Source organism: Panicum virgatum, chromosome 2N, assembly GCF_016808335.1.
Source record: "Panicum virgatum strain AP13 chromosome 2N, P.virgatum_v5, whole genome shotgun sequence".
In the NCBI taxonomy this organism is placed as follows: Eukaryota; Viridiplantae; Streptophyta; class Magnoliopsida; order Poales; family Poaceae; genus Panicum; species Panicum virgatum.
The window spans coordinates 43468296-43494176 of NC_053146.1; the positions used below are offsets into that span (position 1 = coordinate 43468296).

The 25881-nt window shown below is 48.2% G+C and overlaps 1 protein-coding gene across 1 annotated transcript; it reads left to right on the forward strand.

Moving 5' to 3' along the window:
- Positions 1-23844: 23844 nt before the first annotated feature.
- LOC120662654 lies at positions 23845-24228 on the forward strand. Its single transcript, XM_039941756.1, has one exon. The coding sequence runs from the start codon at positions 23845-23847 to the stop codon at positions 24226-24228; it is 384 nt and encodes a 127-aa protein (XP_039797690.1).
- Positions 24229-25881: the final 1653 nt, after the last annotated feature.

Below are 25881 nucleotides of genomic sequence, written 5' to 3' on the forward strand. Positions count from 1 at the left end.
TATCATCAATGTACACTTCCAAGATGACACCAAGCAAATCATGGAAGATTAAATTCATAGCTCTTTGATAAGTTACACCCGCATTTTTCAAACCAAAAGTCATAACAACCCACTCAAACAAACCGATAATTCCGGGACATCTAAAGGTCGTTTTAGACGTATCTTTCTTGGCCATAAAGATTTGATTGTAACCGCATTACCATCAAGAAAGCTAATAACACGATGTCCGGAAGCCTCATTAATCAACATATCAGCTATGGGCATAGGCTATTCATCCTTGGGAGTAGCTTTATTAAGATCTATAAAATCAATGCACACTCTAATTTTCCCCGAATCTTTTTTCTCAACGGGCACAATATTAGAGATCCAATTTGCATAATGACAAGACCGAATAAATCCAGCATCAAGCAAATGATTAATTTCAGCTTTAATTCGGTCATAGATAACAGGATTGAAATGCCTAGCCGGTTGCTTATAAGGCCTGAAACCGGCTTTGATCGGTAAATGATGCTCAGCAAGATCACGACTTAAACCAAGCATTTCATGATACTCCCAAGCAAAGCAATCAACATATTCTTTCAATAAATTAACCAAATCAACTTTATATTCAGCTGATAAATTTTTGTTTACAAATGTCGGCCTAGGAATATTTCCATCACCAATATCTACCTTTTCTAAAGGATCGGCCGATGCAAACCCTTGGCCCAGCTTGTCAAAATCATCAAAATCTTCAATGGCTTCACACATATCATTCGTACGCGCCCGATATTGATCTAGCCTCTGCCGCAGCCACTCTGCGTAGGACTGGTGTGACCGGTCGGCCCTGTGCGCCGAACGGGATCAGACCGGTCTGACCGGTCGGCACAAGCGGTCTGACCGGTCGCTTCTGAGATTTTCTGCTGGACTCATCTGATTTACATTAAATGATTTAGCCGATTATCCATCGGCTTTAGTACAGCAGAAACAAAACCATCCTTAGTGCAACTGATCAGATCATAATCGGACAAATCCACGCCCGATAAACACTTGACATTATCATGTGCACTAATAGAATCGGAATCGGCCAAGGCAACTAAAGATGAAGTGTCTGCATGGACTACCTCAACCTCATCGCCGATCCACTGAACAAGAAACTGATGCAAGGTAGAAGGAACACACTGATTTGCATGAATCCAATCCCTCCCAAGGATCAAGTTGTAGTTACCTTGCACCTCCGAGACGAAGAAGGCCGTAGTAAGCGTCTTGCTTCCAATGGTGAGCTCCATGGAAGCAACTCCTTTGGCACTAATGGGCTCCTTCCCACCAACACCACTGACCATCACGTTCGTCTTGATCAAGTCTTTGTCTTGGCCACCGAGCTTCTTGTACAACGAGTAGGGCATAAGATTTACAATGGCCCCACCATCCACTAGCATGCAAGTTACCGGCTTCCCGTTGATGTGTCCCCTCATGTAAAGAGCTTTGAGATGGTTGTCCTTCTCGCTTGGCTTCTGGAACACAGCTTCACGGGGCCCAAACTGAAGATGAGGCATGTCTTCCTCCAGAACCATGAAGTAATCTGAAGACAAGTGAACTACATTGATTTCCAAGTTGGTGTGCTCCGGAGATGCTTGATAATCCACCAATTCCTCATCTTCTGATGCTGGAGGAACTGCTGGAGCCTCATCAACAGAAGAAACCGAAACGGGTGACGCCGATTCGGCTACTGGCTTGCACTGGGCTCGACCGGTCTGACCGGTTGGTTAGAGCGGTCTGACTGGTCCGACTGACTGGTCTGTCCGGTCGGCTGCGGCGGTCCGACCAGTTGTGCTGGCTGATCAGCCTTCTTGATCTACCAAGCCTAGTCTTGAGGGATCATGGGCCTGTACTTGTTGAAGTGCTCATCCTTCATCTTTTCTGCCTCCTATTCTTCTTCTCCTTATTGCGAAGGCGCTGTAGCTTCCTCTTCTGTGTGTGAGTTAAGCCTGAAGGGCACCACCTTGGCTGATGATACTTGTCCACTACAACCTTGCTGCTACCGGCCTCATGATCATTAGCCATGGCTGGCTTTTGTGAAGGAACATCAACCAATTTCTCAATGTCCATCGGCTCTTTGCCCGCATCCTTTATGGGCACCTTGATTTCACCGATCTGCACAACAACATCGGCTTTAAGCTTCTCCTGGTCGGCAACAGGCTTCTGCTCCTCCTTTTTTCTCCTTGACACGGTATTCAAATCTTGGAACAGAAGCTTGGCCCGGCCTCTGATGAGACCGGTCTGACCGGTGCAGCCTGCTGTAATGGACCAGATTAGCGTGGTCCCAATCGGTCATGTACGGGCACTCTGGAACTTTCTCCTTGATAATGTGGAGGATAAGGCATTGGGAAACACTGCATCCATATCCTTTCATGCTCCCATGCCGGATTTGTTCCATTTGACATTGGCGGTACCCATGGCATGGTGGCATACATCTTCTGAGGAAGATACAATGTGAAAACATCACCCCTGCTCCTGTTGGATTCCCTCCTTGGGGACACTAGACGATCTTGGCACGGCGGCGATCGTGGTCTCTTTTTTAGCGGCCGATCTTTTTGAACGGACTTTGCGTACTTGTTCAACAATTGGTTGAAGGTGGGCTTTTGATTTGCAGCTCTTCCCTGCACCTTCACCTTGTTGGCCTTCCAAGTACCCACTTCCAGACGCTTTGGCTTTAAAGTCCGGGGACGGTCACCAGACCGGTCTGACCGGTTGGAGGAACCGGCCTGACAGATCGGACCGGTCTAACCGGTCGTGCCTGAGCAGCTGACTGATTTTCTTGTGGAGAGCTTCCTTGCCCCCCGAGCCTTGGATTTCTGATGGTGATCTTTAGAGTGTCTTTTCCATCATCAGTCTTTTTCTTGACAACTTCTCTGGCCAGAATCTTGTCATTTGCATTCATCGGCCTCGGATCACCAATGACAACATTCTTCCCCTTAGCTCCTTCGGCTTGTTCTGGCCGAATAAGCACCTTCGGATTGTTCAATTCCATCGTATGAAGAGGGAAATGAGCCTTGTCAATTTGCATCTCAAAAAGTACCAATCTTCCTTCATTAATGGACGATTGTACCTGTCGACGGAAAACATTACAATCATTAGTAGCATGAGATGTAGATTATGCCACTTACAATATGCATGTCATTTAAGCTCTTCAGGAGATGGTATAGCATGTGACAATCGGATGTTATCATTTTTAAGTAGTTCATCAAAAATCCGATCGCACTTAGAAACATCAAACGTAAATTTCAGTTCTTCCTGCCGATTCTTTTGAATCGGCTTAAGAGACGGAATTGAACCGGGTTTGGCCTTCGATGGCCAAACAAACTCAGCGGCGTATACTTCTTTGCTCTCATCGTCTGAACTTTCGACTCATGATCAAGAATATAAGTATTAGACCGATGAGGCTTGAAAGTACCTTTGGCATTTTTAAGCTTAAAATCCAAACCCATAACTTTGACTTGCAAGAAATTCACCGTATGATATTCAAAGCCCTCGAGTTTTTCTTTCAAATAAGAATGTGAACCATTAAATGCCAAATCCGCCAAATCTTTTTCAGAAATTGTCAAACTAAAACACCAATTTTTTAATCTATTTAAATCTCTTGAAATAATCGGAAGCAAACTCATCACGACCTTGCTTAATCGATGTCAAATCCAACAATTTCGCTTCGGTTTCCCCGCTAAAGAAGTGATCATGAAACCTATGCTCCAATTGACTCCAATTGCGAATAGAGTTCGGAGCAAGCGAAGAAAACTAAGAGAAAACCGTTCCAGTCAAAGATAAAGAAAACAAACATACACGCAAAGAATCATTGAAACCGGCTTCCCTCAACTGCAAGACATATTGACTAACATGTTCCCAAGTTGTACGAGAATCATCACCATTAAATTTAGTGAACTCGAGAATACGCCAACCAGTTGGGAAAGAAACAAAATCAAACTCAGCGGGATAAGGTTTTTGATACAAACGCGTAGTACCCATATCCACCCCAAGCTTACTCTTAATTGCATTAGCCAGATCTTCTTTAAACTTAAGGAGATCAACTTGATAGTGCTGGCTAGTACAAAATTCAGAAAATTGACGATGTGCATTAGGATTTCCATGTGTCATCGTTTGTGAAGAAGTTGGGATCGGTCCTTAGTTAGGTCCAAATCCTTGTGATCCACCTGCTACAACAGTAGTGCGCGGTGGTGTATACAGCGACAATTCATTAGTTCGGCCAGGGGCAGCCGAACCTAGAATTGTCCCGAGGGGCGTCGGTGACGGCAATGAGTGACCGGTCTGACCGGTTGGATAACCGGTCTGACCAGTCGGATTGGGCTGACCGGTTAGTGAGACCAGTCCGGCCGGTGCTGTGTACACGGTCGACGGTGGTGGGGTTTGCCCTAGGAACGAGTTCGGCGGCATACCATACAGTGGTTCAGATGTGAATTCAGGGATAGCCGAACTCGGATCTGATGAGTGAGGATCTGCCATAGTTTTTTTTGCCTTTAAGCGCGTCAATATCACTACTCCACTTAATGAAAACGTCACCTGTGTTCGCATTTCTTAGCGTAATCACTAAGAGTGGTTAGTTCCTAGCGATGGCGCCTCGAAGATGCCGTGTGGTATGTCTTAACATTTATAGAAGGATCCGTAAGTGCACGGATATAGTATTGTAGCATTTCACCCTGAAGTATTCAGGGTATCGTTATTTATATTTTCCCAAGGGATGGCTAGGTTGTGTAAAGTGTATTTACTTAGTTACATAACCATGACACGTATGAGCAAGATGAAGACCACTGACTATACAGGGGTAAGTGATATATAAGAGATAATCAGGGGTAATGTGACACACACAGAACATCCAACTCTCATCAATAAAGAATAAACAAGCAATCCTAAGGTTAGTGGGAGCATAGGCAAAGATTCCTAGTATACTATTCATGTTAGCGGATAAGTTACGTTAGCTGCGTTGCTTAGAACTGCAGGTGACGGGAAATTAGGGACATCGGGGAGAATGACCCGCACTGGAGAACATCCAGTCCCATTTCATCTTTGCATGAACTCCTACACCGTACCCGAACGTCGGGGAGTACGCTAACCGAGAAGCAGCTTCCTGGCGGACCGACAGGGCTGTCATCACCTGCGGTCTACCACAGTCACACCGTGGAGCACCATCATATCCGAAGGATCCCGCATACCCAGACACCATGCCCGCATATGAGGTCACTACCCTAGCTCCCCCGGGTCCCCCACACTTCGGATGGACAGGTAAGATGCTAAGGCAAGCCCGAAAGCACAACGAACCGATATCCTTACCCAGATCATCTGGTCTAAGCATGCAACTACTATAACTTGGTAAAGCACAGATCAAAGCTAAGCAAGCTACGAACATAGCAAGATAACCAAGAACGAACTCAATATGAATAGCATAAAGAAAGTCAGAATACAAAGCCATACCAGAGGCCGAGGATTGCTCGCTGACCCCGAGGATGACTGGATTCACTAAGGAGATGAAGTACTAGCCTAGCTCCACTACCCTAAGGAGTACAAGTCACAAGAGAGTGTAGAGAGAGAGAGGCTTCCAAGTGGTGTGTGTTGAGAGAGTTGTGGGAGGCCCCTTTTGTAGTGCTTGAGGTCGGTTCCCGCCAGAGTTATACATGGAAACATGGTCAAACGCCTTCAGGAGGATAAGATCGAGCTTCCCACCAAAACTCAGCCTGTTTGGCTGCCAGGTGGGGTCGGCCGACCCCCCCCTTGGCGCCACTGGCCACCGACCTTTGCTGGTTCACTGCTCTGTGGGTCCTGATGTCAGATGGTCGGTGCCGGGGCTTGGTTGGTCGGTTTGGTCTAGTTTGTTGGCCTCCTTTGCTCATGTTACGTAGGACACGATCATCTGCGACTTCTGTCTGCGTATTCGTCGTGTTTTCATCTTAGTCCAGACTTGTGCTCCTGAAATCATAAATTCTCGAAAACAACTGTGGAGCTAGTTTAGTGATACAAATATGTGAGTAAGTGGTATAGTTTTCCTTCTTAAATGAGTATAGTTGAAGGTCATATTTCGCACTTAACGACCGTCAACAACACCCCCACGCTAGCCTTTTGCTCGTCCCTGAGCAAAACAAGGCGCTCGTTGTTGATCATGAGTTGCTACAATGTTGAATTTCCAACTCATACTTAGGGACAACCAAATGCTTCTTACCTTGATTTTGAATAAGTTGGTCTTTTGTTCTTACCTCTTACCTTACTCCTGTGGTGCTTATAGCTTCACCTCATCTTTGGCGGTTGAGAGTCAGAACTGTATCATAGAGTGCTCATATTTCTTTCTCTTTAGCTCAACCATCAATCCGGAGTTTTTGTAAAGTTTTTTTCAAAATAAATTTATAAAGTTCCTCGGATGATCTATCGGATCGCTCAATGTGTATAATTCCTGACCAAGGCTTTTTATTGTGCCTTTCTTCCTCAACCTATGTCTAATGGCTATTTTTCTGGAGCTGTAGGTATGGACGATTTGAAGGCATACCTGCTTCTCATATTTTGCTAAGTCAAAGACCGGATCTAAAGGAGAAACAAGTCATAAACCTTTATTAGGATGTGCAAGTGTGTGGATTTTTTTGGTGGATGGTGTATGAACTCCTTTGTATGCACCATCTCTCTCTCTCTCTCCTTTTTTTTCTTTTTGGATAAGGGGCTATCTTTTTTCTTTCTTTCTTTTTTTTTGACATGCCTAAGCATGTGGCATACCTTCTTTGGGTATGCATCTTTTTATTCTCTCTTTTTTTTGACATGCCGAAGCATGTGGCATACCTTCTTTGGGTATGTATCTTTTATTTTTTCTTTTTGCATAGCCCCATATCCTTGTCATATTTTTGAGAGTGAGTGTGGTGTCATACATGGACATGGAGTTTTATTTTGTGGATGGATATGTGCTTACTTCTAGTTTAGAAGCATAGCATGTGGTGGAAACGTGTACGTGATCTTGATCATGGGAGTATGAAATGAATCTCACTAAGGGTCACAACAATTTGACAAAGCTCAATGAGATAACAAGTTGCACATGTGGAAGGTTTTGCAATGAAAATAACATATGGCTTTGGATAGGAATTTCATATCATCGAGGAACTTTATTATATTTTTGTGTTTTCAAAAATTAAATACTCCGGATGTCTAGTATCACATAGGAGAAGATCATAGCAACTCTACTTAACCATATCATAGCTCACAACAAATTAGATTTTTGGATCATGCTTTTTGCTACCCACAAGTTTCAAGTTTAAGGTATGAACATTTTAAGCCACCAAACTCAAAACTAGGTAGAGCATAAAGTTGTAACTAAGCATATGAAGGAAATTAACAGAGCAACTATTCATCATCTCAACAAGACAAACTTACACCATGCTTACTACACATATTAAAAGAAAATATTTTTGGTATTTTCTAGGTTTTGCAAATTTTTATTTGTTTTTTAGTTATGCAATTTTTTATGGATTTTCTAATTTTGTAAATTTTTATGGGTTTCATGCAAGGTTATGAAAGCAGTAAATGAGAAATAATACAAGTTACCTCTTGTGGGGGTCCTCCCCCAAGCTAGCTTCAGGCTTACAACAGCTGATCGGGGTTGAAACCCGTCCAGCGGCAGTATGCCCCCCACTCCTCTTGTCGCTGCAACTGCGACTGCTCCATGTCGTGGAGTCTTTCGCCAGTGTGACGCTGCCATGCTTGGGTACTGTCGATGTGTTGGTTCAGCATCTCTTGTATGTTGTCGCCTTGCACCCGCAGCTCTCCTAGCTGCTGGGTGATGGCACCGAAACCTCGAGACGAAGATGTCCGTCTGATGAGGCTCGGGGCTCCACCAGTGCTAGAACTAGTGGACCGGCAGCCTAGTGCCTGCTGTGTCCACTCCTTAGTGCTGGTACTATGCCATGACGAACCACCAGCCTCATACTAATATGAGTGATGTGGCTGTTGAGGCGGTGGTGTCGGTGGTCCTGCTTCTTGTCATCCTGCCAGGCAAACCAAAAGATCTATGACTACGACCCCCTTCTCGTGGAACGAGAGGGATGGTTAGCGAATGGCAATTATACAAATGGAACTCCACATTGGGCAGCGGAATCTCATTTGTATAGCCCATGTAAAAGAAAATCAAAGAGTCATTCGGGCCTTTCTTAAGTGTGTGACCTTGGATCAAATAGTCCTCGTCGATATACGCACGGTCGCCCTCAATGAAAGGAATAAAATTCCCCTCTAAGGCATTGATACGTGTAGCGATACGAGTAATCAAAAAAGTACATTCAGTAGGACCCGTCATCTTGAAATTCGAAAGCCATTGCCTAACCAAAGCTTGCGCTAGGAAGATTTTGATCTTGTTGACCATGGTATAGAGAATGAGCAACTCGTCGTTGTGCATGGGTCGGACATCATCTCTTGGGAAGAGAGTGATGGTCAACCCCTTGTGCATCAACTGAAGAGTTGGATTGTGAATATCGCTGCACCGAGGTGCAAACTTGCCATGGACAACTTGACCCGAAATCCGGCCCCAAAACTCATGACGATTAAAACCTCGGCAAGCTTGGTCCAAAGAAATAGGCTAGCGTTTGTTGAAATCGAGGTGGCCGGCAGATGTTTTCCAAGAAAGCAAATATTCTTTCCCAAAAAGTCGAAAATAAACCCCATTTTCCACCTCCCAAAGAGTGCAAAGAAATTGGATGGTGAGGAGTCGAGAACCATACTCCTCAACGGGAACGAAGTTATCCCATCCAATTTCATGCCAAATGTTAGAGATTTCTTCGTACATACCTGTTTTGATGAGGAGGTCCGGATCAAAGGCTCGGGTGTGGACGAAGCTTCTGTTCTTGAGCATGGCATAACCTTGTCATTCACGATCATCTCGCAAGTCGAGGTACGGTGCATCTTCCGCATCAATCTCTATCATCTCGGCTTGCGGTTCGGCTTGCATCTCTTCATAATGTTCTTCCTCTTCGTAGTCCATCATGGTTGGTGTAGGCATAGGTTCGGGTGTGTACGAGCTTGAGCCACCCCGCGAACGGGATGAGCTTCCACCCGTCATCTTCTTGAATGCGCCGGAGACCTTTCGCCCTATGCCTTTCTTGATGGAACAAAAACAAGTGCGACTTGAAACGGGTAACGTTAGTGAAACCGAATTGAATGTTCTTACCCATGAGTTGCTCCTTCTTTCTTGCAGCAAAGAAATGAGAGAGAGAGAGAGGTCTCTTGAATTCAAATCTTGAGCAAAAATCCAATAAAAACCCGTGAGCAAAGTTTTATAGAGTTTGAGATAGAGTGAGTGAATGAGAGTTGAGTGTGAGAGCTCAACACCCATCCCTCGACATCTATTTAAAGGAAGAATGGCTGGGCACCGTTGGGAGAAGCCAGGCACAACGGCTAGTGACCGTTGGAAAAGGCTGGGCCCACTAGCCGTTGGCAGGGGGCCGGCCGACCCTAGGGTTCGGCCGAACCTTAGGTGGGCCACCCTGCTGACAGCCAGGGCCCACTGCCCTTCTAACGGTCAAAAACTTTTAAAACTTTGGTGCCGGCCAAACTTTGCTTCGAAAAGATGTTCAATTTTTTTTTCCAGAGGATTTTCATGCTCGAAAATATTTTTTGGATTTTTTTGAAAGAAAGAAAAAGGTGCTAGAAAAGTTTCTAGCATGCAAGGGTGTTTTGAAAATTCAAACATGCAGTGGGAAAAAATTGAAAAAGTCGAGAAAAGCAAAATGATGGAGGGTGAATATGAGATACGTACCGATTTACCTTCGGCAAGGGCTCATCGTTTTGAGTCTGACGAGCGGGACCTTTCTCCTGCTGTGATTACCACTGCTCAGCTCGTCTTGGAGAATTGGACGAGAACGAGCTTGCGACCTTACGCCACACTTTCTTCGAATGTCTTTTCTTTGATCTTGTGGTCGTGGGTCCTTCTGGCTGGGGTTCAGGTGCACCCCAGAGTGGACTTCCGTCGTGAGCCTGCTGGATCACAAACCTCTGCTCCTTCCTGTGGAGGAATTTAAAGAATATTTCGTCGACCCCGATGCGGAACTGGACTTATCCAGATCCGACATCGATCCTAGCCTTCACACTATTCAGGAACGGTCGTCCGAGGATAAGGTCTAGTCCCAAGTCTCCATCCATGTTGAGGACGACAAAATCGGCTAGGACGAAGCAATTCTAGATTCGTACATAGATGTTTTCGACTATCCCTTCGGGATGTCGGACTGTGGAATCTGCAAGTTGTACGAGCATACGGGTTTGGGAAAGAGCAGGATATTGTAATTGCTCAAAGATTACCTTGGGCATGATGTTTATGCTTGACCCAAGGTCGCATAGGGCCCTTGTGTAGGATTGATCAAAGATGGAACAGCTGATCATGGGCACCCCTGGATCTTCATGAAGTTTTGCTGTCAGCCCACCCCACGCATTCATCCTTGGGTGTGTGGTTTCTCCTGCATGGTTAGTTCGAGAAATCTGCCAGGGAAGGTTGCCCTACCCGGTAGACACCATATTTGCTGATTCAACAGGAGATTCGGGTTGCCCCGGAATCTTCCCGTCTCCAGAGACAGGAGCAGCAACAGCTAATTGGGCCAATTGAGTTTCTATCATTTTGCTGAAACTAAGTTGATTTTTATGAGCAGAAGAAAGAGTTTTAACTTTAGCATGTATACTTTCCAAAATTTTATCATTGGCAGCAAGCTTTCTGTTTAAAGATTCGTTGATTTTAGCTTGGACAAAGACTAAGTCTCTCAAGGAGGGTTGGTTCGAATTGAAATTCGAGTTGAAGTTTGAGTTGAAATTGTTACCTCCTACTTGGAATAGGGGGCGTGTCTGACCCCACCCCTGGCCTTCTTGTGGACGGAACCCAGTGTTATTGTTGTTGATGTAGGCTGCGTCTTCTCGGGTCTCGGGGCAGTCATTCCCTGAGTGTCCACTGTCACCACAAACATCGCTTGTAAAGTATGAGTTCATGGCATGGACGGGAACAGGCATCAGTAGGGGGTCTAGCTTAGCGGCGAGCATATCCGTCTCCTTGACGGTATGCATTCCACCTTTCGTTCTGGGCTGGGAACGCTCCTCGTTCCCGCCCTGGTTGGAGACCATCTTCTCAATTAAGGCCATAGCCTTGGCAATGGTGAGATCGAGATAGGCTCCTCCAGCAGCAGCATCAAGATGGGCTCTGGATGTAGTCGTTAGCCCGTTGTAGAATCTTTGGAGCACGAGCCAGTCATCCATCCCATGAAGAGGACAGGTGAGTATGAACTCTTGCAACCTTTCCCAAGCTTCTGGGATGGATTCTATCCCTATCTGCTGGAAACTTAAAGTTCTTCCGCGCAGGGCATTGGTTTTGCCCAACGGGAAGAACTTAGCAAGGAACGCCGTGGAACACTTGCTCCACGTGCTGACGGCTTCCCCTTGTTCTGATAAAACCACTGCTTCGCCTTCCCCAGGAGGGAGAAAGGAAACAGGAGGAGCCTGATGGCGTCAGCCGTAACGCCCCGTATGGTTACAGTCTTGCATAACTCTAGAAAATTATGAAGAATCGTTATTTATATTTTTCCAAGGGATGGCTAGGTTGTGTAAAGTGTATTTACTTAGTTACATAACTATAACACGTATAAGCAAGATGAAGACCACTGACTATACAGGGGTAAGTGATATATAAGAGATAATCAGGGGTAATGTGACACACACAGAACAGCCAACTCTCATGAATAAAGAATAAACAAGCAATCCTAAGGTTAGTGGGAGCATAGGCAAAGATTCCTAGTATACTATTCATGTTAGCGGATAAGTTACGTTAGCTGCGTTGCTTAGAGCTGCAGGTGCCGGGAAATTAGGGACGTCGGGGAGAATGACCCGCACTGGAGAACATCCAGTCCCGTTTCATATTTGCATGAACTCCTACACCGTACCCGAATGTCGGGGAGTACGCTAACCGAGAAGAAGCTTCCCGGCGGACCGACAGGGCTGTCACCACCTGCGGTCTACCACAGTCACACTGTGGAGCACCGTCATATCCGAAGGATCTCGCATACCCGGGCACCATGCCCACATATGAGGTCACTACCCTAGCACCCCCGGGTCCCCGACCCTTCGGATGGACAGGTAAGATGCTAAGGCAAGCCCGAAAGCACAACGAACCGATATCCTTACCCAGATCATCTGGTCTAAGCATGTAACTACTATAACTTGGTAAAGCACAGATCAAGGCTAAGCAAGCTACGAACATAGCAAGATAACCAAGAACGAACTCAATATGAATAGCATAAAGAAAGTCAGAATACAAAGCCATACCAGAGGCCGAGGATTGCTCGCCGACCCCGAGGACGACTGGATTCGCTAAGGAGATGAAGTACTAACCTAGCTCCACTACCCTAAGGAGTACAAGTCACAAGAGAGTGTAGAGAGAGAGGCTTCCAAGTGGTGTGTGTTGAGAGAGTGGTGGGAGGCCCCTTTTATAGTGCTTGAGGTCGGTTCCCGCCAGAGTTATACATGGAAACATGGTCAACCGCCTTTAGGAGGATAAGATCGAGCTTCCCGCCAAAACTCAGCCTGTTTGGCTGCCAGGTGGGGTCGGCCGACCCCCCCCTTGGCGCCAATGGCCACCGACCATTGCTGGTTCACTGCTCTGTGGGTCCTGATGTCAGATGGTTGGTGCCGGGGCTTGGTTGGTCGGTTTGGTCTGGTTTGTGGGCCTCCTTTGCTCATGTTATGCAGGACACGATCGTCTGCGACTTCTGTCTGCGTATTCGTCATGTTTTCGTCTTATTCCAGACTTGTGCTCCTGAAATCATAAATTCTCGAAAACAATTGTGGAGCTAGGTTAGTGATACAAATTTGCGAGTAAGAGGTATAGTTTTCCTTCTTAAATGAGTATAATTGACGGTCATATTTCGCACTTAACGACCGTCAACAACCTACAACGGCTTGTGCAACAACAATCTTTTGATCCATCATCGATGACATTTTATCAAACATATCGGAGGGAGAGAGGCTTACATTGGGGATCTCTTCAATCTTATCTTTGTTAACCTTGAGAGATGGCAGTACGAACTCCTCCACCCTCTTGACGAGGCCACCACGATCCTTCTTGAAGCCCTTCAGGAATTGAGCCTTGACGTGCTCCTCCACAAGAAGGTAGGCCTTGCGCTCCTCTTCGATGAGCTCCTCCAGCGTAGCCGTGATGATGCTTTTCTTGTCGATCTCTGAAGAGCCCATCTTCTTCGAGGAATAGATTAGATCGGTTTCAAAACCAGATTAATCTGTCTCCAGCGGAGTTGCCAAAAAGTATGTTGACACAGAATCGCACCAACACACTCGAATGCGCTAGAACGCGCAAGAGATCGTCAAAACGATCTGAACCAGCGAAACCCTGTTGGATCGGTTTGACCGGTTCCACAGACCGGTCTGACCGGTGTGGAGCAGAGAATCGTGCAGACCTAGAAATGTAAGCTCGTGAGGGTCCCCGTCGGAGCTTGCGTACCTAGGGTTGTCCTGAGGTCGGCAAGGCCACTCAGAACGCCTTCGAACGTCGCCGGGACGCGAGAAGAACAACAAATTAGAGTTTGGAAAAGCTAGGGTTTGAGAGGAATAAAAAATAGATGTAAATTGTGTTGATTCAATTGGGAATACCTCAATCGGCCTTAGCCTTTATATTTATGGGCCGGGGAAGTCGTACCCCTTTCCAAGTCGGTTTATATAAGAATTTACAAAATAAAACGAAGCCTACTCGGATTACAACTTGACAGACCGGTCTGACCGGTCGGCCCGACCGGTCATGCCGGTCGGCCTCTAATCTGCCAGAATTGGCTGTCAACAAAGGGGAACTATATATATTCCCTTTGGCCGGCCATTTGGTGTCCCTCTTGGCCACTTTGAAAGCCTTCTTGACACATTTGAGCTGGTCTTCCCCTCTCTCGCACACTCCTTGCTTAGTGATTGCATTCTTGAGAGTGTGAGAGCTTCCTAGTGCATTGCATCAAGAGATTGAGCTTTGTGGCACTAGAAAAACTTCAAGCAAGTGTCATCGACTTGTTAGTTTTGGGAGTTGCCGCTCCCTAGACAACTTGAAGGAGTTGATTTTGTGGAGCCCTCCGAGGAGATTGTTGAGGAGCCCTGAAATTGGTTGTGAGAGGTCTTGTGCTCACCTCACCGGAGTGGTGAAGAGGAACTCTAGTGGAATCGAGGTTTGGAGCGGTTCATTGATTAAAGCCGGCTCAAGATCAAGAGATTTCTTGATAGAGGAGCGGTTGACTCTTTGAATCCACCTCAATGTGGATTAGGGGTGACCGGCAAGTCATCGACACCACGAGAAATTTTTTTTGTGTCAAGCTCGGTTATTCGTCTTGCTCATTTTAATTATAGCATTTACTTTGAGCACTTTACTTTACTAGAGCTTGAATTATATCTTGCCATCCTAGGTTGCAAACCGAAACTAGAAATAGTTGTAGCATGACATAGGGTTCTCTTGTGTTACTAATTAAATTTCTTTAGTATTTGTGATTTTAGTTTTAAACCGCATATTCACCTCCCCTCTAGTCGGTGTTTTTGATCCTACACACTTTCGCCGCCGTCTCATGAGCCACACTGGCCTCCAGTTGGCTTTTTGGTTGCCGAAAAGTACCTATTTTGCAATTCTTCGTAGTAGACATTCATTTTTGCAATTAACTATTAAAATAATATTATTTTAAAACCTCGTCCCGTAAAGATTGTTTGTTTTAGCTTTAAATTTTATTTCACAAAGACTGTTCCTACAAAGACAGTTTGTTTACAAAATTTAGAAAAAATTATCTAATTAAAGCAATATCAATTACCAAGAAAGAATTGCATTGAGAAGGGCATAAAGGTAATCAAATGTTTAAGTAGATGTTACTTTTCTGATTCTAATGCAGTTGCATTTATTGAGGATATAGGAAACCAAAGAAATATCGCGGTCTTCAATCACAATTACTATAGTTAATTAGGGGTAACATGGTCATTTTCTACTACTAGTAGTAGTATGTCTGAAATAAGCTAAATGAACCGTTTTTGCGGGACGAAGTAGTATGTTACATTGACTGATGACTGGTATCTTATCTAGACATCAATACATGCTTGTTGGGTTCCATGCATATGTGTAGACAAAAGTGGATAGGTATATTACTGTATTTTGCTTCTTGTCAAAAGAAAAAAATTTGTCATCATATAGAGTTTTGTTATTCACTACAATGGCATAGGAGCTAGTGATAGCGATATAAATATTCATGTATTTCCTAGAGGGGCAGTATTATCTATTCCACCTTCATTTAACGGTCTTCTAACAGCTCAGCCACAAAATGACATTGAAGGGATGAGATTAAAATTCCAGTGGCAATGAATGAATGGACTAAATTTTGATGGCATTGAAGGAATGAGCTATATTTCAAATGGCATAGAGGGAATTGACCCCTCTAACAAGTGTTATTCTAAAAATGTTAAGGTTTTGATAACAAATTGTCATGCCTATATTTTGGCATAACAACTTTTAGTCTCCAACCAAGCAAGCTCTGAAATTCAATGCCCAGTGACAAGGTACTGTCTTTTTTAGGGTCATTTCTAGTGGAGGTTTTCATTGCACTGTTTCCAATATAGCCACATCTATTATATTATTAAAGGAGTGTTAAAAGAGCCGAGAGGGTCTAGAAATTCCCACGTTAATCTAAAAAAAGAGAAGAATTTGCACCATTGGATTTTATGAAGATCTAACGGTTCAAACTAACTCAAGAGTCCATATCAAATATGATTAATAAATAGCTAATTTTGGATTAAAAATTAAAAAAATTAGTTTATGGCAGAGAGTCCATGCTGAATAAGATTAGTAAATAGCTAAATTCGGAATTAAAAATAAGGAAATTAGAACTCAAACAAAAAGTCCATGTTGAATACAATGACTAAATAGGTAAATTCGGAATTATAGAATTAAGAAAATTAGAATTAGCACTCGACAAAAAAATCATATTAGCCAAATAGAAAAATTAAAATTAAAATTATAAAAAAATGGCATTGGATATGACTAATAAATAGATAAATGCAAGAACTAGAAACAAAAAAATTATAGTTGATGTGTAGAGTGATTAAGAAGCATATTAAGAAGGAAAATAGCTGAACAAATAGTATATGTCAAATGAAATAATAAAAACCAAATTTGAGTTCCATGTCAAATAAAGTTTAATTTAATGAAGATCTAAATAGTATTAATATATAGGATTTACACTATTGGATTTAATGAAGATCTATGGGTCTAAATTGGCCAAAAGAGTCGTGTTTGTATCCAATTAAAGTTAAATATAGAGTCTAGAGTCTGCATGACATAAAAACTCACGTCTCCATCTATGTCTCACATTAACCCTCCTCAAATATGCAAAAGAAAAAAAATACGGCAGTAGCATAAGCATGACAGTGTGATCATAGTTGCTTTAAAAAATCTTCAGAACGCCCTGCACTGCATCGCGACCGTAGTATTTGCCCGAGATTCCAAATCTCAACTTTTTGAGTCTCAAGAACATTCTGCAGTACATGCGGCTACATGAAGCAAACTGGATTCTACTCAAAACCATTGCCAAACTCAATCAGTCCATTTCTTCTGGAGCAAGTGAGCAACCAAACATCAAGATAGGGATGAAAAAGATAGTGACAAACATCAAGATAGGGATGAAAAAGATAGTGACGATGTGCAGAGTTTTAAATATGCAATGTATTGCAAGACAATTAGCACCTTATGATTGTCAGTGTGGGCCAATAAATTCGCAAGCCAATCAATGTGAGAGAAACATCCGCTGAAGAACCAATATTTTCTCCAAACAAGGATTATCATCATAAATATTGCATTCCTGAACAACTTCAGTTATACAAACTAATCTGATGGTGGTCAACGAAGATTCACAATTCTGTGGGCGTACAAATAGTTCCATACAAGTAATAATCGCTGGGATAAAGAGTAAAGCACCGAAACCTACAAATAAATGTGACTATTTATTAGCCCAATCTAAATAGATGCATGGGGAAAAAATCACGGACTTAATCGTGTGAGGAATCAAATAGTATAAATAATTCTTAACATTATAATCCACATTTAATATTTTATAAGTACATGAAAATACACTAGCCACGGAACACAAATGTGATCTATACCTCTAAAGAAGTATAGAGAAAGGGAATAGAAAGGGATAAAGAAGCAGCAAGGTTGAACGGATAAGGAAAGTAGAAAAAGGAGAATAGAAAAGGAAGGTAGGAAAAATGAGAAAATGAGAGGGCAAATGAAAAGGACAGAGTGGAATTATTGGTTTAGTCTTTAATTAATACCATTAGTCACTACTATGTTATTTCATATGAAATTATGTTATTATGAAATCACATTATATATTACGGGAGAATATAAAAATATAGCCAGGGCACGTTGGACATTTGACATCTTCCATATATTCATGAAAAAAATAGGAGAACTCGTTCTACCGATCAATTTTCAAAATGGCTCTATATCCATAAGAGAAGCTGCTCCATCAGAGAAGCCACAACCAGAGTTATTTTAGCCATAGCAAGAGGCCTAGAACCCTGGTAATCTATTCCAAAGTTGATTGCCTATGGTACAAAACAAATGATTCAAACAAACGTTATTGTCAGGTACCATGATTAGGGGCACCCTAACCAGGGGACCCAATCGCCCTTAAAACGCAAAAACACATGTTAGCAAATGGGCCCACGAAGTCCAACAGCCTCCTTCCAATCCGGAGGAAAGGAAAGGACTCAAAGAAGCCCAATCCACGGCCCAAGTACACAGTGTGGCCAATTTGCACCCCCCTCAAACCCTCGGGGCAATCTCCGCCTCGCTCGAGGGCTCCCCGCCGAGGCCCTCGACAGCTACCCGCACTTCCGCTTCGCTCGAGGGTAGCGAACCTACCCTCGGGGAAGTGTGCCAACTCTGCCTCGCTCGAGGGTAATGAGCCTACCCTCGGGAAAGTGGATCAACTCCGTCTCGCTCGTGGCCACCCCTCGACGGAAAGGACAAATGGCCCATCCGCACCCGCTCGCCATTCGTAGGCATTAAATGCCAATAACTCTGCTGCAGCACCCGGGTCAGATGGCGTCAGGCCGCCACTCCGCACAGCAACAGCACTCGAAGACCCGTCCGCCAACTCCGGTCACTGCTCCCCGGCGCTGTAGCAACACTGTGGGAACCTGCGACGCACTGTGCGGACGTGCTCGGCGCTGCTCCCCGCCCCGTGCTGCCTACTCCTCGTACTTTCTCTTCTGTGGAACCCTCGAACAGCATGGGCAAGACCCTCGGGCGCGGCCCGAACCTTGACCCGATCAAGAGCCCCGCCTACAGGACCCTCGGAATGCCGCCACGTCAAGTGCAGGGGACAGTACCCTCTACATGAGCCACCTTGCCGCCCGCTGGAGCTGCCAGGACGCCGGTGCGATCTTCGCGAGATTAGGACTTCGCCCAGGACAACCGCCACGCCCGGCACCATGCTCTTTAGTGCCCCACAGTGTACTTTCTACAGTAGTCACCCACTGCGCCCCCCCCCCCCAATTCGGGGAGGAGACGACGACTTTAGATCTCCCCGTACATTTACCCCGCCCCTCCTTGTATCTATAAAAGGGGGAGGCAGACGCCATCTTCTACACGATCTCACCATTCGCACACACGTAACTCGCAGAACACACTCGCTCCCTTGAGCCCCGATATTGGCACTTGCCTCAATCACCACCTCTAGCAGAGACTTGGGAGCTTCCCTCCCTCTCTTGCCTCGCTTGTATCCCCTACTACAGGCACCCCCGGTGCAAGATAGTACAGTGTACTCGCACACCCTTGCTGGACGTACGGCCCCGCGGCCGGAATCAGGATAAGCTCGTACGTTACTGTGTTACCTCTTGCATCAACCATCAAGGGTGAGGGATCACGCAACACTTTACTAGTTGGTGCCGGGCCGCCGGGTTTGGACACCGACAGTTGGCGCGCCAGGTAGGGGGCAGCGCTGCGTGACTTTTTTCTTCGTTCTCTCTTGTTCCCTGGATGGCAGACGAGCCACGCCCATTCCCGGCAGGCACTGTGCTTCGTTTCGGGAGCCTCGACTTTGTCGCACCGGCAACGGTTACGACATGGAGCTTCTCCTGGCCGTGGCCAACCCCGACGTTCCGACTCCACCAGCCCGGCGCAACAGGCGCTCGGGCTAGCGCACGCGGCAAGTGGAGCGGCGCAGGGCGGCGCGCCTCAGCTCTCCCACGTGGGTCGAGGCTGGCGCATCGCATCCCGGCACCGCGACAAACGGAGTCACCACATCGTCACCACGTGTTCCGGCGTCATCCGCGCCGGCACCACCACCGAGTGCGGCCCCGGAGCCTCCCAGGGAGGGCGCGACTGCGCTATCGCCCTTTCTCTTCGGGATGCGCAACGCGGCTGCGACCTATGCCTCATCGGTTAGCACCAGCATGAGTGCGTACGAGGACTTGCCGGGTCACCACCTCCTCTCGATCCGCAATCTCATCGCGTCATCACCCAACGACTCCTACCCCGACACGACGGGCTCGATCGCCGACAACATCAACTTCTTCATGGACAACTTCACGGCCACGGAGCGGGACTACTCTGGGGTCCGTGACCTCAACGCCTTTTGGTCATTTCAGCTTGCGGCGGACTATTGCCTCACCTGCTCTGAAGACTCCAGCGAGGGGGATTACGATTCCACTCGGGAGTGCTTCATGGTCGAGCTGGCGGATGGGGTGGTCTACAAAGCGCCGAGCGATGACGGGAACAACGAGGAGCCCCCACCAGCGAACCAAGTGGTGCCGCCCCCTCCGAACCCCGCCGCTTCGTCAAGCTCGGCGGCGCGGCGGCGCAGCTGGCGCAACTCACGGAGCTCGAAAAAAGGCTCAAAGAGGAGCATCGGCAAACATGATTGCTATGTATCGCGGTTGAGCAGGAGCGCACCACGCGCGGTGCGTGGGCTCAGGAGGCGGGGCGCGTCACTTGGGAGAGGATCCTGGCCGACGACAATGTCGACAAACTGCTGGAACTGAAAAGGGCCAGCCAAAAGCTCGTCGCTGCGGCTTACCTACTTCAAGCCATGCCGGAGCCCTCTGCGACCGAGGGACGTAACCTGCGCAACGAAGCGAAGGCGCTCATCGAGCAGGCTGCAGTGCAGTAGGCTGAGAGCTCTGCGTCTCGCATGCGCACGGTAGTTTCGAAGACCGGAGGAGTAGCACACCAGGGCCATGAGGCCTCGGTGCACACTCCTTTGGGAGGAAAGGGCAAGGCGGCTGCGGCCGACGACGCAAGAGCACCCTCGGTGCATGACCGCATTAAGAAGCCTCCTGCAAAGGAGCACCTTTACGATGCGTGCGGGCACGCCGACGACGGTGACACTCGCAACATCATCAATGGGAAGAAGTACACCCCTCGATGGGGTGGCCGCTTCGATCCCGAGCACGACAGGGGACTGTCACCGTAGCCTTCGGGCACCCGTGTGTTCAGTCGGGAGATTCACACCGCTCCCTTTCCCCCACGCTTCCGACAGCCCACCACCCTCGTCAAGTACTCGGGCGAGACCGATCCCGCGGTCTGGCTCAACGACTACCGCCTAGCATGCCAGCTGGGCGGCGCGACGGATGATGCCGTGATCATCTGCAACCACCCTCTTCACCTTGCCAATGCCACATGAACGTGGGTCAAGCATCTGCCCGCGGATCAGATCCATGACTGGGCCGACCTGGTCATGATCTTCGTGGGCAACTTCTAGGGCCCTTATGTGCGCCCCGGAAACTCCTGGGATCTCCGAGGGTGTCAGCAGAAGCCCAATGAATCCTTGCGCAACTACGTGCGATGCTTCTCCAAGCAATGCACCGAGCTCCCTGGCGTCACCAACGTCGAGGTTATCAACGCCTTCCTCGAAGGCACGATGTGTAGGAACCTGGTGCACGAGCTCGCACGGAGCTGCCCCGCCAACATCAACGAGTTGTTCGATGCCGCCACCAACTATGCCGCCAGCAAGGAGGCAGTTGGCGCCATCTTCGACAACAAGGCGAACAAGCGCAAGGAAGACGCGCCCGCAGAGGGCAGCAACAACAAGGCCCCCGCCAAGAAGCAGAAGCGGGGAAAGAAAGGAAAGAAGCCGGCCTCACCGAACCAGCGCGAACAGGGGCGAGCGGAGGACTCCAACGAGGCCTTCGTCGCTGTCCCGGATCGCAAGGGCCCTCGAGGCCCCCCTCGAGACGGTGGTGGCCTGTTCGACGACATGCTCAAGAAGTCGTGCCCTTACCATAAGGGCTCGGTCAACCACACCCTCGAGCAGTGTGAGATGCTCTGCAAGTACTAAAACCGCATCGCGCATCGCGACGAGGACAAGAAGAATGATGCGGACGACAAGGGTGGCGACGGCGAGTTCCCCACGGTGGAGAACGCCTTCTTCATCTTCGGAGGGCCGACAGCGAACATGACCTCTCGGCAGCGCAAGCGTGAGCGCCGAGAAGTCTATTCCATCACCAAGGCCACGCCATCCTACCTCGACTGGTCGGAGGACACCATCTCCTTCGGCCGCGAGGACCACCCCCACTACATCCCGAACCCGGGACAATATCCACTCGTTGTGGATCCCATCATCAGCAACACCCGCTTCTCCAAGGTGCTCATGGACGGAGGTAGCAGCCTCAACATCATGTACGCCCACACCTTGGAGCTTATGGGGATCGGACTGGACAAGCTCCGCCCCAGCAAGTCGCCGTTCCACGACGTTGCGCCGGGGAAGCGAGTGCAACCCCTCAGCCAGATCGACCTGCCCGTCTGCTTCAGCACGACGTCCAACTTCCGCAAGGAAGTGCTCACCATCGAGGTGGTGGGGTTTCGGGGAGCCTACACGCCATCCTTGGGCATCCCTGTTACACCAAGTTCATGGCGATCCCCAACTACACCTACCTCAAGATGAAGATGCCGGGCCCGAAAGGTGTCATCACCATCGGCTCCTTGTTTGAGCATGCATATGAGTGCGTCGAGCACGCCAAGGCTCTAGCGCTCGACGAAGCCCTCGCCGCGCAGCTGCAAGGAATGGCTGAGGAGGCCATGGACTCCAAGTAGCGGCACGTGGGAAACTTCGAGTCCGCCGAGGGTACCAAGGACGTCCCCCTTGACCCAAAGACCCCTGACGGCAAGGCGCTGAAGATCAGCGCTACCCTCAATAGCAAATAGGAAGTAGTGCTCATCGACTTTCTCCATGCCAACACTGACATCTTCGCGTGGAGCCCCTCGGACATGTCTGGCATCCCGAGGGAGGTCGTCGATCACTCCCTTGATATCCTGCTGAACTCCAAGCCGGTCAAGCAACGCCTGCGGCACTTCGACGAGCTCAAGCGACGGGCGATCGGCAAGGAGGTGCACAAGCTTTTGGAGGCCGGATTCATCAAGGAGGTATTCCATCCCGACTGGTTAGCTAATCTTGTATTAGTTAAAAAAAAGAGTGGGAAATGGAGGATGTGTGTAGACTACACTAGTTTAAATAAAGCATGTCCTAAAGTTCCCTTTCTTTTACCACGTATTGATCAAATAGTTGATTCAACTGCGGGATGCGAACTTTTATCCTTTCTTGATGCATACTCCGGTTATCATCAAATCAAAATGAAAGAGTCCGACCAGCTCGCGACTTCTTTTATTACCCCTTTCGGCATGTACTGCTACGTCACGATGCCCTTTGGCCTTAGGAACGCTGGAGCCACATACCAGCGATGTATGCTCCACGTGTTTAGAGACCATATCGGGCGCAGCATAGAGGCATATGTCGACGATATCGTTGTAAAATCTAGGAAGGCGGATGACCTGGTAGTCGATCTCAGGATCGCGTTCGATTGCCTTAGGGCTAAGGGGATGAAACTCAACCCCGAGAAGTGCGTGTTCGGAGTCCCTCAAGGCATGCTATTGGGCTTCATTGTCTCCCAGCGGGGCATCGAACCCAACCCAGAGAAAGTCTCGGCCATCACTCGGATGGGACCAATCCGAGACCTAAAGGGGGTGCAGAAGGTCATGGGCTGCCTAGCGGCCCTCAGCCGATTCATCTCACACCTCGGTGAGAAAGGCTTGCCTTTGTATCGGCTCCTAAGAAAATCCAAACGCTTTTCGTGGACCCTCGAGGCCCAAGAAGCCCTCGACAAGCTCAAGGCATCACTCACTAGAGCTCCAATCCTAACACCACCGATGGACGCGAGCCCCTCTATCTCTACGTGGCAGCCACAACTCAGGTCGTCAGCGCGGCCATCGTTGTAGAACGACAGGAGCAGGGACATGCTCTACCAGTCCAAAGGCCGGTGTACTTCATCAGTGAAGTACTGTCTGAAACCAAGACATGGTATCCACAGATCTATAAGCTGTTCTACGCAGTAATCTTGTCACGGCGCAAACTACGCCACTACTTCGAGGCTCATCCCGTCACCATGGTCTTGTCTTTCCCCCATGGGGACATAGTCCACAACCGGGAGGTCACAGGTAGGATTGCCAAGTGGTCAATGGAGCTGATGGGAGAGACTCTCACCTACGCTCAGCTCTTGGCAGACTTCATTGCCGAATGGACCGACGCTCATCTGCCCCCGCCTTATATTCAAGCCGAATGCTGGCTCATGTACTTCGATGGGTCAGTAATGAAGACTGGTGCGGGCACGGGCCTGCTATTCATCTCGCCCCTCGGAAAGCATATGCGGTACGTGGTGCGCTTGCACTTCCCGACGTCTAACAACATGGTGGAATACGAGGCCCTCCTCAGTGGCCTCCGCATCGCCATCGAACTCAGCATCAAACGTCTCGACGTCCGGTTAGACTCCCAACTCGCCATCGACTAGGTAATGAAGGAGGCTAGCTGCCACGACGAGAAGATGGAGGCGTACTTCAATGCAGTGCGTCGCCTCGAAGACAAGTTCGACGGGCTCGAGCTTAACCATATCACGCGCAAGTACAATGAAGAAGCAAATGAACTGGCCAAGATCACGTCTGGGCGGACCACCGTTCCCCCGAACGTTTTCACCCGTGACCTCACCAAGCCATCCGTCGACTTCAAGAATCCTGCGGAAGCCATCGGAGCAGCACCCAAACCCTCGGGGACTGCGACCACGCTGCCATCAGCCAAAGACCCCTCGATGGAGGAGTCTGAGGCCATGGACACTGACATTGAGACCTCCTCAGTGGACGAGGCAGCAGCAATGGAGATCGACGAGGCCCTGCCCCCGTGAGATTGGCGCACCCAGTACCTTGACTGGATGATCCGAGGGGTCCTACCCTCGGACCGGGCAAAAGCACGGTGCATCGCCAGGCGAGCCAAGTCCTTCGTCTTGATCGACGACGAACAGTACAAGCGTAGTCCCTCAGGCATTTTGCAATGGTGCATCCCCATCCCCGAGGGTAAGGAGCTGATCCGAGACATCCACACCTGCATCTGCAGTCACCACGCCTCGCCGCGCACCCTCGTGGGCAACGCATTTCGACAGGGCTTTTACTGGCCCACCGCGGTCGCCGATGCCACCGATGTCGTGCGGACTTGCGAGGGTTGCCAGTTCTATGCCCGGAAGACGCACCACCCGGCACAAGCTCTGCAGACCATCCCCATCACGTGGCCGTTCGCCGTGTGGGGACTGGACCTCGTTGGGCCACTGCAGAAGGCGCCCGGGGGCTTCACCCGATTGTTGGTAGTGATCGACAAGTTCTCCAAGTGGATCGAGGTTCGACCCATCGGTAAGATCAAGTCCGAGCAGGCCGTTCTGTTCTTCACCGACATCGTCTTCAAGTTCACGGTTCCGAACTCAATCATCACCGACAACGGCACTCAGTTCACGGGCAAGAAATTCTTGGCATTCTGCGACAACAACCACATACGTGTGGATTGGTCAGCTGTGGCACACCCACAAACAAATGGCCAAGTGGAGCGTGCCAATGGCATGATTCTACAAGGCCTCAAGACAAGGATCTTCAACAAGTTGAACAAGTTTGGCCGAAGGTGGCTCACCGAGCTACCCTAAGTCTTCTGGAGCCTGAGGACGACTCCGACAAGAGCCACGGGCTTCACCCCGTTCTTCCTCGTCTATGGCGCTGAGGCCATGCTCCCCACAGACTTGGAGTACGGGTCACCGAGGCTCAAGACCTACCAAGAACAGCAGAACTAGCAAGCCCGCGAAGACTCGCTGGACCAAGTGGACGAGGCTCGAGACGTGGCGCTCCTACACTCCGCACGTTATCAGCAATCCCTGCGAAGGTATCAAGCGCAGAGAGTTCAGCACCGAGACTTCAAGAAAGGGGACTTGGTGCTGAGGCTTTGACAAGACAACAGGGGCCGTCACAAGCTCTCACCGCGATGGGAAGGCCCATACATCATTGCTGAAGTACTCAAGCCCGGCACGTACAAGCTGGCAAATGAGATCGGTGAAGTCTTCACCAACGCTTGGAACATTCAGCAGCTATGTCGCTTCATTCCTTAGAATTCCAAGCTATTTGTACATCGCTTGTACTCGCATTTAAAATTTCCCAAAGCAATAAAGAGTATGCTTTACTTATTTATCTTTGGGAACTTTCCGAACCCTCGGGGCCTCGGACGCACACGAACACTGAGGTACACTCGGCTTTACCCTCAGCAAAGCCAAGCCTCCCTCGGGGGCTACTACGAGGGGAACCCCTGAACGTCCCCAAAAATGCCAATATTTTTTCAAAAAATTTCCGTATCCAAGTTTCTCGTATACTTAGAAAGGTAGACGCAAGGCATAAACGACTAAGGAACGGGATAGGCCGAGCCGCGGGACCACCTACGCCTCCCGGATACGGCATCCCCACTCGCCTCCCTACGCCTAAGCCGTTTGTGAACGCGAACTTCCTTGCCGAAGCTTATCTAAAATACA

What these genes read in the sequence shown, in the direction of transcription:
- LOC120662654 (XM_039941756.1), top strand. Translation starts at nt 23,845, where the DNA reads ATGAAGGAGGCTAGCTGCCACGACGAGAAGATGGAGGCGTACTTCAAT.